The sequence below is a fragment of the Alligator mississippiensis genome, chromosome 11, assembly GCF_030867095.1.
Source record: "Alligator mississippiensis isolate rAllMis1 chromosome 11, rAllMis1, whole genome shotgun sequence".
In the NCBI taxonomy this organism is placed as follows: domain Eukaryota; kingdom Metazoa; phylum Chordata; order Crocodylia; family Alligatoridae; genus Alligator; species Alligator mississippiensis.
This window is the reverse complement of record NC_081834.1, coordinates 29,688,781-29,703,997: the sequence shown is the minus strand read 5'-3', so window position 1 is coordinate 29,703,997 and position 15,217 is coordinate 29,688,781. Positions and strand designations below refer to the sequence as shown.

The window sequence follows — 15,217 nt, the reverse complement described above, 5'->3', positions numbered from 1 at the left end:
CCAGTGCGGAGCTGGAGCCGCTGTAGGGCTGGGAGGTGGCAGACTTGCAGGGGCCACTGGCGTCAGGCAACGACCCTGGGTGCAGAGGGAAGGGGCAGCCGCACGGGCACAGCAGGCTCCAGCCCTGATCCTGATCTGGCTCTGTTCCACTCTCTCCTGATCCCAGCCAGATTTTTCTGCTGGGGGTGGGGAGGGGTGCACACACCCAGCCCCCAAATTTTTTTCTCCCTCTGCCTATAGCTCCACATCTCGCCCTGCCACCCCTCCCATCCCCCCCCCCCCCCATCCGCCTGGACCACATCCGCCTACCTCCACTCCCAGCTCCTGCTCCCTCCCTCCCTCCCTGCCTACCGCCTTCCCTTCCTGCTGGCTGTTCTGGGGAGGTGTCAGCGCCGGGCGGTGGGGGGGCACTGCCACCCTTCACCCCCCCCTTCGCCCTCAGGCAGGGAGGTGGGGGGTAACCCCGCTGCTCAGGGAAGGAGGGGAGGCAGAGATGGGCTGGGGGGAGGGAGGGAGCCACGGACAGACAGACATACAGATAGATACACTAATCCTTTTATTATGTTAAAATGAATTGGTTTACATTTACATTAAAAGTCCCTATTATGCCAATAGAGAAAATGGTATATTTTCAAAAACTACCAATTTGAAAGATACTGGATTCATAATTTTCCCTATATTCCCAACTCTGCAACTGTACAGTGAGGTAATAAGAGCATTACAATGCCCTTGTACATATCAAAGGTATGGTTAAATCTGGGACAACATGTATACTGCTAGTCATCCCTAACTCAAAGCAAGGGTGGGCAAAATACAACCCGCAGGCTGGATCTGGCTGGCCACGCCATTCTATCTGGGTCCCTCTAAAATTTAGAAATTATTACCTGCCGGGGGTTGCCTTTCAAAACCAACAAGGTGCGACCCAGAGGCAGCAGGAACCAGCAGCGGAAGAAGCAAGGCCCACCCAGCCCTGTCCCACCCCCAACCGGAAGCTTATGTCTAGCAGAGGCTTCTCGCCTAGGGACCATGGGGCTGTTCCACAGCCCTCCCTCCATCTGAGAGAGGAAACTCAGGTAAGAACGGGAAGAGGGATGGGGAGGATTGCCAGTGATCGCCTCACTCTGTGGGGCCTGGGCAAGCCAGGCTGGCTCCATGCCGTTCCGTACAGTCCCAGCCATGCTGCCGGGAACTGCATCCTGCCTGAGCCAGCCCACCCCAGCCAGCACTATGTAGTCCTCGGCTTCATGGGCAGAACTACACAGCATGTCATGGAGGCAGCCTGGCCGGAGTAGGGAGATGGAAGCAGCACCAAGCGGGCAGGTGGGGGGAGTGGCAGTTGCAGCTGGGAAGCAGCAGTGGCAGGCAGGCACACGGGTGGGGGGGGTGGAGGGGGAAGAAGGGAAGCAGTAGGGAAAGGGCGGCAGTGGCAGCGGGGAAAGTGGCAGTGGTGGGGGAGTGGCAGCGGCAGTGGGCAGGAGCACAGTGCCCGTGCTGGTGCCCCAGGGCTGGCAGGGACCCAGGATGGGGCAGCAGGAGCACAGAGCCTGGGTGCAGGGTTCGCCTGGCTCCATCACACAAAGCTCACACGCAGTACACCTGAGCCGCACACTTCTGGGAAGAGCCACGTGTGATGAAGCTGGCAGCCTGGCCCTTCTTACTGCTACATGTAGGTCATGAGGAATGGCAGGGAGCTCCATGCTATGGAGCTGGGTTGGCTCCACCCCTCCCTGCCACCCGGGCCAAGACCCATGACCTGTACTGCCAGCTTCCTCTGCAGGGCTCGCTGGGGCGGGTCCCACTCACTACCACATGTAGCTCCAGGGACTGGCACACTCAAGAGACTCCAAGGACCCACCCCCTCACACACATACCCCACCCCCACCCTGTCTCCCACCATACCCCCAAACACACCCACACCCTCCCACACATTCCTCACCACCCACCATTCCCCCAAACACACCCTCCCACCCCACTCACCATAACCCCCCACCCTCCCACTGTCCCCACCCCAACTGCATACCCCACATCCACACCCACAGTACCTACACCCCACACTCCCTCAAACACACACACCCAACTCCACAACTACACCCCCCCCACACACATATACCTGCTTATCACCCACACACAATATACAGGAGTAGGACTGTATTTTGAACTATTATGCATTTGCCTCTAGATACATTATGTAAATAAATATAAATCAGGAGAAAAATATCTTTAAAATAAAATTAAAATAAGTTATAGTACGTTTGATTTTTTACTATATGATTTCGGTTTTTTTTCCCCCTGAAGTACTTCCGGGGCAAGGGAAGGAACTTCCAGTGGCAAAGGTCAGCAGTGGGATTTCTGGCCCCAAGATGGCAATCAGGGACCAAGACTACTCTTGCAGCCCACAACAGCTCAGCAAAACCTGTTAAGCAGCCCTCCAGTCAAAATAATTCCCTACCCCTGTCATAAAGGATATTTCAGAACTAAAGAGATTCAAAAGAAACAAGAATAAACATGAATAAAGACATGAAAAATACTTTCCAAGGAAAAAGGATTGAAAACATTGGAACTGTCTACCTTGGAGAAGATATTAATAAGAAAGGTTATGATAACAATACACTGTTATTTTCTTGCATACAAACACATACCATTTCTTCCAAAAACCAGCTACTGGAAGTTGCAGTGAGCATTATATGCAAGAAATGCAGTAAGTGCAGTTTTATTATTTCCAGTAAGGCAGGAAGTAAAATCTACACAGGACTCAACTAGAACAGAAAAATGAGCAGGCTTGGCTTCCTACCCGCTGCTACTCAGATACTTACTACAAGGAAAGATCTTTTTTTCTCCATTCTGCTTTTCAAAAACAAGATGCATATTACATTCAGAGGTGTATTATATGCAAGAAAATATGGCATCAAATAAGAAATAGTGTAGAAAAGATAGTTTGGGCACTTCTGCTCTCCCTGTCACAGGAATAAGTGGTCAGTCAATGAAAGGTGGAAAAGTCATCACTGAAAAAGGAAACACTTTCATACATCATTATTAGATTTTAGAATCTATTTTCACAAGTCAATGAAGCTAAGTGTCACTGATACATCTTTATGCAAAATTAATTTTTTAGTACACTATAAATCAGGCAAATCGAGCTACCTGAATGTTTGGTCTCCAGCAACAGCTAATGATCATACATGAGAGGCAAGGATTTTTGTGGGTGACAGCTTTTATTGGCCCAAGTGTACAGTTGGGAGGGACATACAAGAGTTGGTCCAAAAAGTCACCAGTTGGTTTGTTGACAAGTGCAACAGGTTTGATTTCTCAATAACCAGTTGCTATTAAGCAGCCTTATGGAGAGACACTGCAAAGTGTTATTCTCAAACAATGGCCAACTGCATTCCAAAGAAAAAGCTTTAAGGGACAGGGCCTATATGCCAGGCCAGGGGCCTGGGAAGGCATAAATCTCATGCAGAGACTGATATTTTTCACTCCTTAAATAGAACGAAAAAAATAGGATAGAATTGTATCTGTGTGGAAAGAACAATCTTTTGCAAAGGTATGTGGAACTGCTGACTTTCTTAAAAATAACTGTGAATTAGGAAGAAATCCTGGAGTGGCAGACAGGTACACAGCTGGAGGAAGAAAGTCATCTGCATAATAGAATTAGCTGAGGTAATTTCAGGGCCACTGGCTATTTTCTTTGAGAACCGGTGGAGGTCAGGTGGGGTCTCAAATAAATTAGAAAACAGCAAATAGAGTGCCCATTTTTAAGATAGAACAGAAGGTGGCAAGGGGAAATTACAGCCTAGTCAGACTAACCATAATACTTGAAAAGATGATGGTGCAGGTTCTCGAGGAATCAATTGCGAAACACCTAGAGGAAGAACAAAGTGATCAGGAACAGCCAATATGGATTTGATGAGAGCAAGGTATACTTAATTAACTGGCTGTCCATCTATGATAGGGTGACAGTTGTGGATGGGGAGAGTGGAGAGGGAAGCAATGGGCATAATGGGCACCTATACATGTGCATCAAGGCTCCTCTGACAAGCTGTAATTACAGCATGTTAGAGGAGACTCAATTAATACAGTCTGCTAGGGTGTCAAAATTACCATGCTTCAGCAGACTCTAGCAGCACATGTATCAGCGTCCCCACTGAAAAATGGTGGTGGGGGCACCTTAACTAAAGCTTGTTGAGTTAAAGCGCCCCCACCACCATTTTTCAGTGTGGGGATGCTGATACACGTGACATTTCTGGCGCTTTAATAGAAGCAGCTCTTGGAGCCACTCTAATTAAAGCAACCCTGCCACTCCCCCTGGAGCACATGTATAAATGCCCAGTATACCTTGACTTTAGCAAGGCTTTTGACACCATCTCCCACTACATTCTTAATAATAAGGTAAGGAAATACAAACTAGAAAAAAGTACTATAAGGCGGATACAAAGCTGGTTGTATTTTTATCCACAAAGGCTCAATGTCTAGTTGGAAGGCGGTATAAAATGGGGATCCCCAGGGGTTTGCCCTGGGTCCAGTATTGGTTAAATCTTTACTAATGATTTGGATAAGGAGACCAAGCATATGCTTAGATACTCCAGAGTAGGGCTAAAATCCAGAATCACCTGGATAAACTGGAAAAATAGTCTGCAATCAATCAGATGAGCTTCAGCAAGGTCAAGTGCAAAGTTCTGCACTTGGGACAGAATAACTGCATGCAAAAACACAGATGGTGGAGAGTGACTAGTTTGACTACAGTACTGCAGAGAAGAACCTGGGGGTTACAGTGGACCACAACCTGAATATGAGCCAGCAGCATGCAAAAAACTTGTTGAAAAAAAAAAAAAAAAGTCAACAGCATGGTGGTTGTATTAACAGGACTGTGACTTAAAAATGAAGGGAAGTCATTCTTCTGCTCCATTCAGCTCTGGTGAGGTATCACCTGGATTACGGTGTCCAGTTTTGGGCCCCACAGTTTAAGAAATATGTATACCGATTGGAAAGAGACCAGCAGAGAGCCACAAAAATTATTAGGAGTCTGTAAAGCATAATTTATGAAGAAAAGATGAAAGAAGTAGAGTTATTTAATCTGGAGAAGAGAAAACTGAAGGGGGGGAGGGATTTGATAGCAGTCTTCAAATACCTGAAGGACAAGGACGGAGATGGATTTTTATTCTGTGGCTGTACGGGACAGGATTAGAAGCAAACAACTCAGATTGCAGCAGAGTAAATTTAGGTTGGAACTTTCCAACTACGAGGGTGGTCCAGCATTGGAGCAGGCTGCCTAAGGATGCTGCAGAATCTCCATCCCTGAACATTTTCAAGAGTAGGTTGGACAGATGGTTGGCTGTGATGGTTTAGTCAGGGAATATCCTGCTTTGAGCAGCGAGCTAGACTAGATGACTTCATGAGGTCCCTTTCAGCCCTACTTTCCTTTGATCCTATAGTCATTTTGTTTTTTAAAAAAATTCAAACACACTTGGCTTATGAAAACAACATGTCCCCACACTGGTCCTATTCAAAAAGACAGTGCAGGGAACATAAGAATGATAGCCACCCTAATGCAAAGTGACAATGAGCTTCCAGTCACTTTCTGTATGACAGACCAATAATGGCATGCTGTTAGCGTCTCCCATGCCATCTGCACTCCTGTCATACGCACAGCATCAATTCAAAGCCCTGGCAGATTTTTAAGTTTGAAGTCATATCTAGCAACACGAGTACTTGCATCTTTCCTGATAGTTTTTGAGGTTTGACCACTGAGTTCTCCTACCAACCTGCTTCTCTCCCTTGCTTATCCATAGGTTTGTTTTTTTATTTATTTATTCATTTTACCAGCAGCAAAACAAACTAGAGAGAGACAGGGGGAAGTGACCATACCTAGGGCACTGTGAAACGCACAAGCTGAGCCAAAGGACCATCTCCTCTACCCTCTCAGAGCTGAGCTCTCCAGCAGGAATCACAATCAGATGCATTTATTTCTCTGAATATTTCTCCCTCCAGCTAGAGCCCCCGTCCCTGGCGGGTCTCCGGCCTGCTGACACCGGCCTGGCTGCCGCGTTGGAAGTGCTGACAAGCAGTGGTTTGGAGCCACTGGTGGGGCAGGTTGAGCTCACAGTGCTCACGGGGAGGCAGACTAGCTCCGGGCCGCCGCGGCCACACGAAGACTGGGCCAGGCTGCAGCAGCTGCCTCCTACAAGAGCAGCGTCACCCGCCGGCCGGGCAGGCAGGCCACGTCTCCCACAGTCCCCAGGGAGCGGCGCCCCGGCCCCACAGCGAGCTCCCGGCCAGGGCCCGCGGGCTTCGCGCTGAGGGAAGCGGGGCGCAGCGCCGCGGCACCGGGGAGCCCCTGGGCCTGGGAGGGGGGCCGCCCAGCCCAGCCCTGATCTGCACCCAGCGCAGGGGCCCGGTGGAGGGGCAGGGGCAGCCGGCCGCCATCTTGCCCCTCCGGGCAGGCCGCCCCTCCCCTCTACTCCGCGGAGCGCAATAAGCGACCAACACTCACGCTCGCCGCCTGGCTGCGCCGTCCCGCCCGCGCGCCTCCCGCCGAAGTGATGTCATCGCAGCCCGCCAGCGGCCGGCGCGGCGCCAGGCACGGCTGCTGGCCAAACCCGAACTGCGCATGCCCTGGCAGGAGCCCGCACATGCTCGCTGGCCCGCTGAAGGCACTGCCCTTCCTTGCCGCAGGTGCCTGCGGCGAGCTGGGGGCGGGGCTAGTGACGTCACGGGAGCGCCTCTGTTGTTGAAGTGACGCCACACGCGATCGCACTTGGCGCTTCAGCCCCGCTGTCCCTGAGGGAGGAGACTGCTGAGGGAGGAGCTGCTTCCCGATGATGGACCCGCAGGAATGATTTCGTGCAGCGAAAACTAAACGGTCGCTTTGTCACTGGCCAGCTCAGTGGCGTCTCCTGGCGCCACGGTGCCCCCAGCGGTGTCATACCCTGTCCAACGCACAGCTGTAATGGGGCCAGGGCTTTTTTTTTGCCTTCAGCGCCACAGCTGGGAAGGGCCAGTGTGTGCAGGCTCCTGGTCTCCTCTCGCACTGCAAGACCCTGGATGGGTGGCTGAAACCCAGCAATGGGGGAGCCTACACCTGCCTAAAAGCATCACTCACTCCATCCAAGAAGCACATAGACCATCTGCAGACACTTCCTCAGCCTGAGGAAGGGTGTTCATACCCGAAAGCTTGCAAAGAATTTTTCCAACTATCTTGAGTTGCTCTAATCCAGGGTCGGGCAATTCTTTCAGGCGGAGGACTGGTTACCCAGTTTTGGCAGGCTGTTGAGGGCTGCATGGGTAGCCCCGCCCTTTGACAGGTGCCCCGCCCCCTGGTCACCATCTTGGGACCAATGTCCCGGAACCAATGTCCCAGGGCCAGCACCGGTGGGGCCCAGCGCAGCGCACGGGCTGGCAGGGGTGTGTGGAGCTGTGCTGGGCTGCACCAGCAGAGAGATGGGGCAGCTGGCCTGGCACAGGGATCAGGCTGGCAGTGGAGCCAGGTTACAAGGTGGTGCTGAGCACAGGTGGCACAAAAGGTGGCCCTTCATCCACCCTGTGCCTGGCAACCCGCACTGCAGCCACTCAGCCCGCCTGGGGCTGCCTGTGCCTGCTCCGGATGACCCCATGCGGGGTGCAAGTGGCTGCAGTGCGGGGTGCCAGCCATGGGGCAGGTGAGGGGCTGCTTTCCCCCTGCCCATGCTCAGCTTTTCCCTGGGCCACTTTTCTCCAGCTCCTTCCCTGCCCTGGGTCCTCCCCTGCCTTTCCCCCCCTCCCCTCTTACCTGAAGTGGGGGGGGGGGGGGGGGCAGCCACTTGCTCCCAGGCCAGAAGCCCCTGCTGTTGTGAGAGCCTGCCAGGCTTCCCCTGGGTCCTACTACCCTTGGTTCCTGTAATTTTTGACAGGAACCAAGGGCAGATAAATATTAATTTTCTAAATTTTTTAGGGGCCCTGCGGACCAGATAGAATGGCCTTGCAGGCTGGATGTGGCCCATGGGCCGTATTTTGCCCATCCCTAGTCTAATCAAAGGTCCCATATTTACCCAAAGAACTTGTCTGCCTATAAGCATCACAGAATTGTTGCAAGGTCTATTACTTGAGGCAAGCTATCAAAGACAGACGACTTTTATTAGGGGGAGAAGGAAAAGGCCATCCTTCTAAGTAATATATAGCACATTTAAGTACTTTTTATGTAGCTTTTAATCATGGCAAGAAAAAAAAGTGGGAGCAAAGGCAAAACTATTTACATAAAAATACAGAGAATTGCAAATCCATATTATTCTGACACTGAAATCATACAAAATGATATGCACTAACAATGAAAGCACATTGCATGATAGCTCAAAAGCAGTACAAATTAAAAATTAGAGATGTCAAAAAGTTATAGTTAAAAAACCATCACAAAAGAGAATTTTACCTGCTTGAGATGATCAGGAAGACTACTTACTGTTGGTTTTGTTGCTGAGCAACTGCTTTTGTGATGACAAACCAAAAAAAAAAAAAAAAGATTCAGGTTCGCAAAGTACTCAGAGAACAAAAGAAACTTTGGCTTTATTACAGTTTGTGGAGAGAGGGTCAAAGATAATCTAACACAATCAAAAACTGTTTGGAGCATGACTTGAAAGAATTCCTTGGCAACTGAAAGAACAATTCCAACTAGAGATTGATGAAGAACTCCTTTTAAATCTAAAATAGAGGGTAGGTTTTTTTCCCCCAGAAAATTTGATATGGAGACTACAAACTTTCTTCTGTGGCATGGTTTGTGTGCGCGCCGGGTCTGACCCCGGGTCGCTTACGTCGCTCTGCACGCGGGCTGTGGCCAGCAGCCCGGGCAGGCCGGGTCGGAGAGGGCGGGCGCCGAGCTAGAATTAGGCACAGACACGTAACGGTTGATTTTAAGGTTATTTTACTTACACCGAGATGGTCGTGGTGTAGGCTGAGAACTTGCCTGAGTTGCGGTTACAACAAAAAACACGAACACACGTGGAGGTTGCAAGGCTCCACGCAGACAGAACACGACAAACTCCGGATGTCCAGGACAAGCGCGCATTAAACTCATCGTTACATCTTATAGTAGGCTCCGTTCGAAGACGGGAAGAGGTGGGCGGTGGATCAGGCTACCAAACTCCTCCGAGCGACACACAGGGTTTCTATTACCCTGCCGCGCACACCCAGAGTCCCCACGAGATGGATGCAGAGTCCTCTTCAGCTTGGGCGGAAACTGCTCAAGCCTCTTATACGGCTAGCAGGCCAATCGCTAAACGCCACGTGTGAATAATTTAGAACTAGCCAATTGCGGGGCACAAATTTGCATACAACGAGCGGGAAACCTTTGCACGGTGCATTTCTGTGCTGCAAAGGAAATGCACCCTGCAAAGATCGCTGCAAAGTGGCGGGAAAACTTCCCTGCACGCGGGTTCTCCGCGCAGCAGAACTCCTCCGTGAAACGAAGCTGTATACCCACGGGGATAATTCTTAGTGCCGAAGCGCACACACAAAAAAATCAGACCTCTGGGTCATGACATCCCCCTTGCTGAAGGCACAATAGAATTATACTTCAAACCTATATTCCGGGTTAATCATAGCTCTGTCAATGGTTCGCGAAATTAAACGAGCAAAAACAAAATCAGTCAACAATAAAAGTTCTTCCTCAAGGGATCGAATCAAATAATAGCCGGCACACACACATATACATAAAATCACATTCATAACAAAAAACTGAACGATCATGACTTCGGTGGGCGTCATGGTGGAATCGCGCGTCAGGCCTTCGTTCCTCTCGGTGATGTTGTCCCTCTCAGGGCCTCTCTCCACCACGCACTCCGAATCCCAGATCTGTAAAAGAACTGTCTTAAAATGGTTATTCAATACTATCTATAAAATCACACAGGACCGCACGATAATGCAGTCAATTAAACTTATCAGTACTATTAAATACAAATACATAAACACGATTTTATACTGGACAGCTCTCTTCCCTTTTCTGACTCAGCAACTCGACGAAATCGTCGATGAGTCATCGTCGCCTTCTTCTAGATAGTGAAAACCTAACTCGTAGGCCAGCTGCCATTGTCCCGCGTCTCCTAAAATCCGAAGCTGTCTCTTATTAAGTCCAGAACGCTGCAGGAGGTATCCAAACATATATCTCTCCTCCTGTGTTCTCTGGCGTAATACTGGACGCTCGGATTCGCAGTGTTTCGTGTTCTGAGCCTCAGTTGGGCATTGACACTCCTGATCACTGGATAGTCTTGGCTCCATTAGGACGCGCAGTCTTGACAACTGATGAAGGAGACTACTCGCAGGATGATCGACCAGTGGGTTCAGCACAATTCGCAGAACCACGATGTTTCTTTGCCCGTAAACTTTAAGGCAACTATCTATGCTGTCGAGAGTCACTGGAATGGTTCCAGGGTCTCGCAGGTGACGATGAGGCCACGGTCACATTCGTTGGAGCGGTGTTAGTCCCAACGTGCATTCTCTTGGGTTCCAGGCGCAGTACGAAACTCCGATAATAGCCAGTACAAGCTGTTCTGCACCGGTATGCTCTGGTCGGTTGTCGTGCCATGCATGGGCCTTCTGTTCAATCACTCCTGCCACAAGCGCTGGAATCGGAATAGGCCAATGGACGCTAAACGCCACCATGTCGATGTCGGTGACATGTCCCCTACTCCATGAAGCTTGTCTCACCAAGAAGCTTGCTTCTTCCTGGTCCAGGAGGTCGGACCCAAGCTCCACGACCAGACGTCCCAACCACACAGCCAGAGTTTCTTCGGGTCGGATCCTGGATTCTCTACACAAATTCTGCAGTTCGGCTCTGGAACGAGCGTAATAGGTGGTAGCTTGAACTGCACTCTGCGGACCGATGACTGGGCTGCTTGATGCTGCAGGCTGATCAATTTCCTCATGAGTTGTCGTTGCTGTTGCTGTTTCTGTTGGAGCTGCAGTCATTGTTACAGTGGGAGTCATTGCTGTCTCAGGCGGGAGGGGCGGATGCACTCCTCCGCTTGACTCCCCCTCCCTTCGGCAAAGGGGCACGGTCGGCGGAACCGACGCTGCGTCGCTGGGCGGGGTTACCGGCCGAACCCTCGCGGGCTTTCCCGAAGCTCCATCCCTCACTTCCGGCTCCTCCACGCGGTCTTCCCTCTGCTCAGCGCCATCTTGTCGAGGCTTTTCAAGATCCCCTTTCTCAGCCGCTTCTCCGACCGCTCAAACGGCCATATGCAGCTGGGTCTTTAAACTTAAAGTTTCAGTCATTAGATCAGCCATAGTTTGAAAAGCTGTATTCAGTTTTCCCCCATTGTCGTACCATAGGACCACTCTCATCTACGGCGCGGTCCTCCGTCTCCGGGTCTTCGCGGAGCTCGGACGGACGCTCATGACCCCTCAGTCTAGGCACCACCATACACGGGGAAAACCAGCCGATTGGCATCGTCTCTCCCATCTCTCGGGCACACCGTGAGCAACGGACACACTCCCGGGTGGGGGTCGGGCTTACTGCGCTCGCCGGATCGACTTCGGCAAGGGTCACAGCTTCGAGGGGCCTATATAGGACCCGCTCATCGCCCATGATACACCCAAACGCCGCGGGGTGAAGATATATCTCTTTTCCTTCCAGGGCTCCAACTTCTGGAGTTCCCTCTTCTCCCCTTAACGAAAGGTGTCCACGGACACATCTCCGGCCCATTCCGCCCACCTGGTGGTACGCGAGGTGCGCCTCCAATTCTCTGACGCTTGCTACGCTGCGTCTCCCACTTCTCCAAGGGCAGTTCTCAACTAATTCTAACTCTAGCGAGCCCTCTCCTGAGCTCATCCTCGTCGCCATGTGCGCGGCGAGGATTTCGCCGGATCCCATCATGGGTCGCGGTGATCCCGATCCCATCCTCGTCGCCATGTGCGCGCCGGGTCTGACCCCGGGTCGCTTACGTCGCTCTGCACGCGGGCTGTGGCCAGCAGCCCGGGCAGGCCGGGTCGGAGAGGGCGGGCGCCGAGCTAGAATTAGGCACAGACACGTAACGGTTGATTTTAAGGTTATTTTACTTACACCGAGATGGTCGTGGTGTAGGCTGAGAACTTGCTTGAGTTGCGGTTACAACAAAAAACACGAACACACGTGGAGGTTGCAAGGCTCCACGCAGACAGAACACGACAAACTCCGGATGTCCAGGACAAGCGCGCATTAAACTCGTCGTTACGTCTTATAGTAGGCTCCGTTCGAAGACGGGAAGAGGTGGGCGGTGGATCAGGCCGCCAAACTCCTCTGAACGACACATAGGGTTTCTATTACCCTGCCGTGCACACCCAGAGTCCCCATGAGATGGATGCGGAGTCCTCTTCGGCTTGGGCGGAAACTGCTCAAGCCTCTTATATGGCTAGCAGGCCAATCGCTAGCCGCCACGTGTGAATAATTTAGAACTAGCCAATTGCAGGGCACAAATTTGCATACAACGAGCAGGAAACCTTTGCACCGTGCTCTTCTGTGCTGCAAAGGAAATGCACCCTGCAAAGATCACTGCAAAGTGGCGGGAAAACTTCCCTGCACGCAGGTTCTCCGCGCAGCAGAACTCCTCCGTGCAACGAAGCTGTATACCCACGGGGATAATTCTTAGTGCCGAAGCACACACACAAAAAAATCAGACCTCTGGGTCATGACAGTTTGTATTTCTAAACCTAAATAAACTGCGAAGTAAAAATAATACGACCCACTTTTATTTAGAGTGTTGTCACCTGTCATGCAAATAAACTATTTACATTCTAAATTCTAAAGAGTATTTCAAGGAGTCTTGACTCTCCCTCTGTTGTATCATACCTTAGCAGAACTATTTTGACTATTACCATAGGACTGATTAACTGAGTGTTGGAAAATATCTGGATTGTGCTGACCCAGACAAGCTACGAAGACAAGCATATGATTTCCTATGAAAAAGCATTTTTGCCAATTTAATTTAATGTATAATATATGAGATTTTGTGGCTTTTATTCCCCCTCATCTCTACTTCTTCCTTTCTCTAACCTCAGTTATCGCAATGCATCCTCACATCTGCACTGAATTTATCTTATTTTGGGACTCATACTAATGGTGGACCCTGAGATATATAACCTTGCACACTTGGCAGTTCTAAAACAATGCAGCAAAGATGCTTTGCTTTCCAGATGATAAGTGTCAGCAGCAAGTACAGCTTATTTGGTGTTGAACACAGTATAGCATTCAGCACGAAAGTACAAGTACAAAGAAACCCAAGCCCCTTTTAACACCATTTTAGAAAGTGATCAGTTTGACTCTGGGTTCTGAAAGTGCCAAGCAAGAGTTACCTTTTTTCACACATGCCACAAAACAGTGCTACCTTAGTTACATTTTGCAGAAGATATCTTAACATTATAGGGTTGTTGGTTGCAGCTGTGTTGGTCTAAGGACGTGTCTGCCTATGTCCTTAAGATATCACATTTATCCAAAGAACCTTGTCTTAACATTACATTATAGATAAATAGCCATGGAACAAAATTACTTCTAAACTAAGATATTTAAGTCACTGTTAGTTTTTTGTATATGAACACTTCACAGAACAAGCACTTGTTTTCTGACCTCACTATCTACCTACTCAAATAAATTTACATAAAACCTTCAAAATTCCTAAACTGACTAGATAGTAACAACAAAGGACTGAATACTGATACTGACTTCATGGCACACTAAGCTTTACCTGACTCCTACTAATCTTTCTTCACACCAGAGGTGATAACAACTGTCTTCCCTTTTGAAAGGTCTGTATCTTCTAACTAATCAAGGTATTGATCTTCCAACTAATCAAATCCTTTCTTCTGTGGTTTTCTTGTTGGCCACCCCTGGGAAGGTGTCTCTTCTCCAATTTTACAGCCTTGCAAATTGTTTTTTGTGCTTATATCTGCTTCTTTCTCAGACCTGAAAGAAGAATGCACTGCATTCAAAACTTTCCTAAATCTATACCAACCATGCTGTTGGTCCAATAAAAGATATCATCCCAAAAAATCCTTGCCTATCATATTTCTTAGACCATCATGGCTACAACATTAGTCCATATTATCAATGGATACCTTGAATACTTAATAAGTTGTGATAAACCATTTACTAATTTAGTACAGCAGTTTACTATTTACTCTTCAGAAATGTACTGTCTTATCTCTGTGTAGTTTATAGGATTTGGGATTGACTTAGCAACAGTGAATTGACAGAATCATTAAAAGGAATTGACTTATTATGAAGAAAGGAAGATACCGGTAATTCTGGACAACTCCCTTCATTTATATTCTACATATTTAAGAAAATAAATATTCTCTTTCTTAGAAATTAATTTAAGAAAATAAATATTCTCTTTCTTAGAAATCAGAACTTCTTAATCATATTTTTCTCTCTCTCAGAGAAGAAATCCTGGAGCATACTAATAGTGAAATAAATGGAAAAGAAAGGAACATTATTTTAATAGAATGACGAAGGATTTTTTATCCGTGACAAAACAGGACATATTAAATAGTTTCCAGTTCATGTACAAAATGAACATAATTCCACAAGATACATTCAGTGGTTCTTAGAACATCTCATTAACTATACAGCTCTCTTCCTTCACAAGCTTCTATTTTTTTAAGGCAACTAATGTCTATTGCTGTCCATAGGAATATTTCAAGTTATCTGCTTAGGTTCTGGATTGAGTTGGAAATAATTATATAGCAAGCCTACTCTTATGTGACAGTTGTTGGGAATGTTTTTTCCACAGAACTCTATTTCTCACTTATGCTAAATAGTTTTGTTTTGGCCAGAAGTAATAAATGTGACTGAGTTTATGCTTTGACTTCCTTTTATAATATTTATGTTGAGCAACATACAACATTTATTTTGGCTAATCTTATTCTTTTACTTATATTTCTTATGGAGCTTGTTTTTAGAGGTAGAGGTATTTTTTGTGAATGTGTTCCTAATGCAGAAGGGTTTTTCTACTGTGGCCCACTATGAAGATCATCATGTTATTATACTGATAATTTCCTGATACCATTGGGCTCTGTAAGCTGAAAAGTTATTTGGAGAAAAGAACAGACCACTGTATTTTCCAGTTTGTCTGGTTGGTATAAAAGAAAGAGTGGTCAGAAAGACAAGTACTAAACTTGTCATTTTCTTATTTGTTTTTACAACATATTTATTCACATAGGCTCCAATTCAGAAGGTATTTAAGAATCCTTATAACTTTGGATGCCCACAGGTACTATTACTGTC

The 15,217-nt window shown here is 48.3% G+C and overlaps 1 protein-coding gene across 5 annotated transcripts in view; it reads right to left on the bottom strand.

Moving 5' to 3' along the window:
* Positions 1-6,607, bottom strand: part of SCAPER (S-phase cyclin A associated protein in the ER) — a 372,539-nt gene extending 365,932 nt beyond the window's left edge. For 2 of the 5 annotated variants that reach the window (XM_014606103.3, XM_006261352.4), the window contains exon 1: positions 6,488-6,606. In XM_014606103.3, coding sequence (XP_014461589.2) covers positions 6,488-6,606 — 119 coding nt within the window. Of the gene's footprint in view, positions 1-3,804; positions 3,847-5,862; positions 5,949-6,487 lie in introns of those variants that run through there. The other 3 variants (XM_059714759.1, XM_019477699.2, XM_059714758.1) reach the window with 3 other exon arrangements.
* Between the last annotated feature and the right edge of the window lie 8,610 nt (positions 6,608-15,217).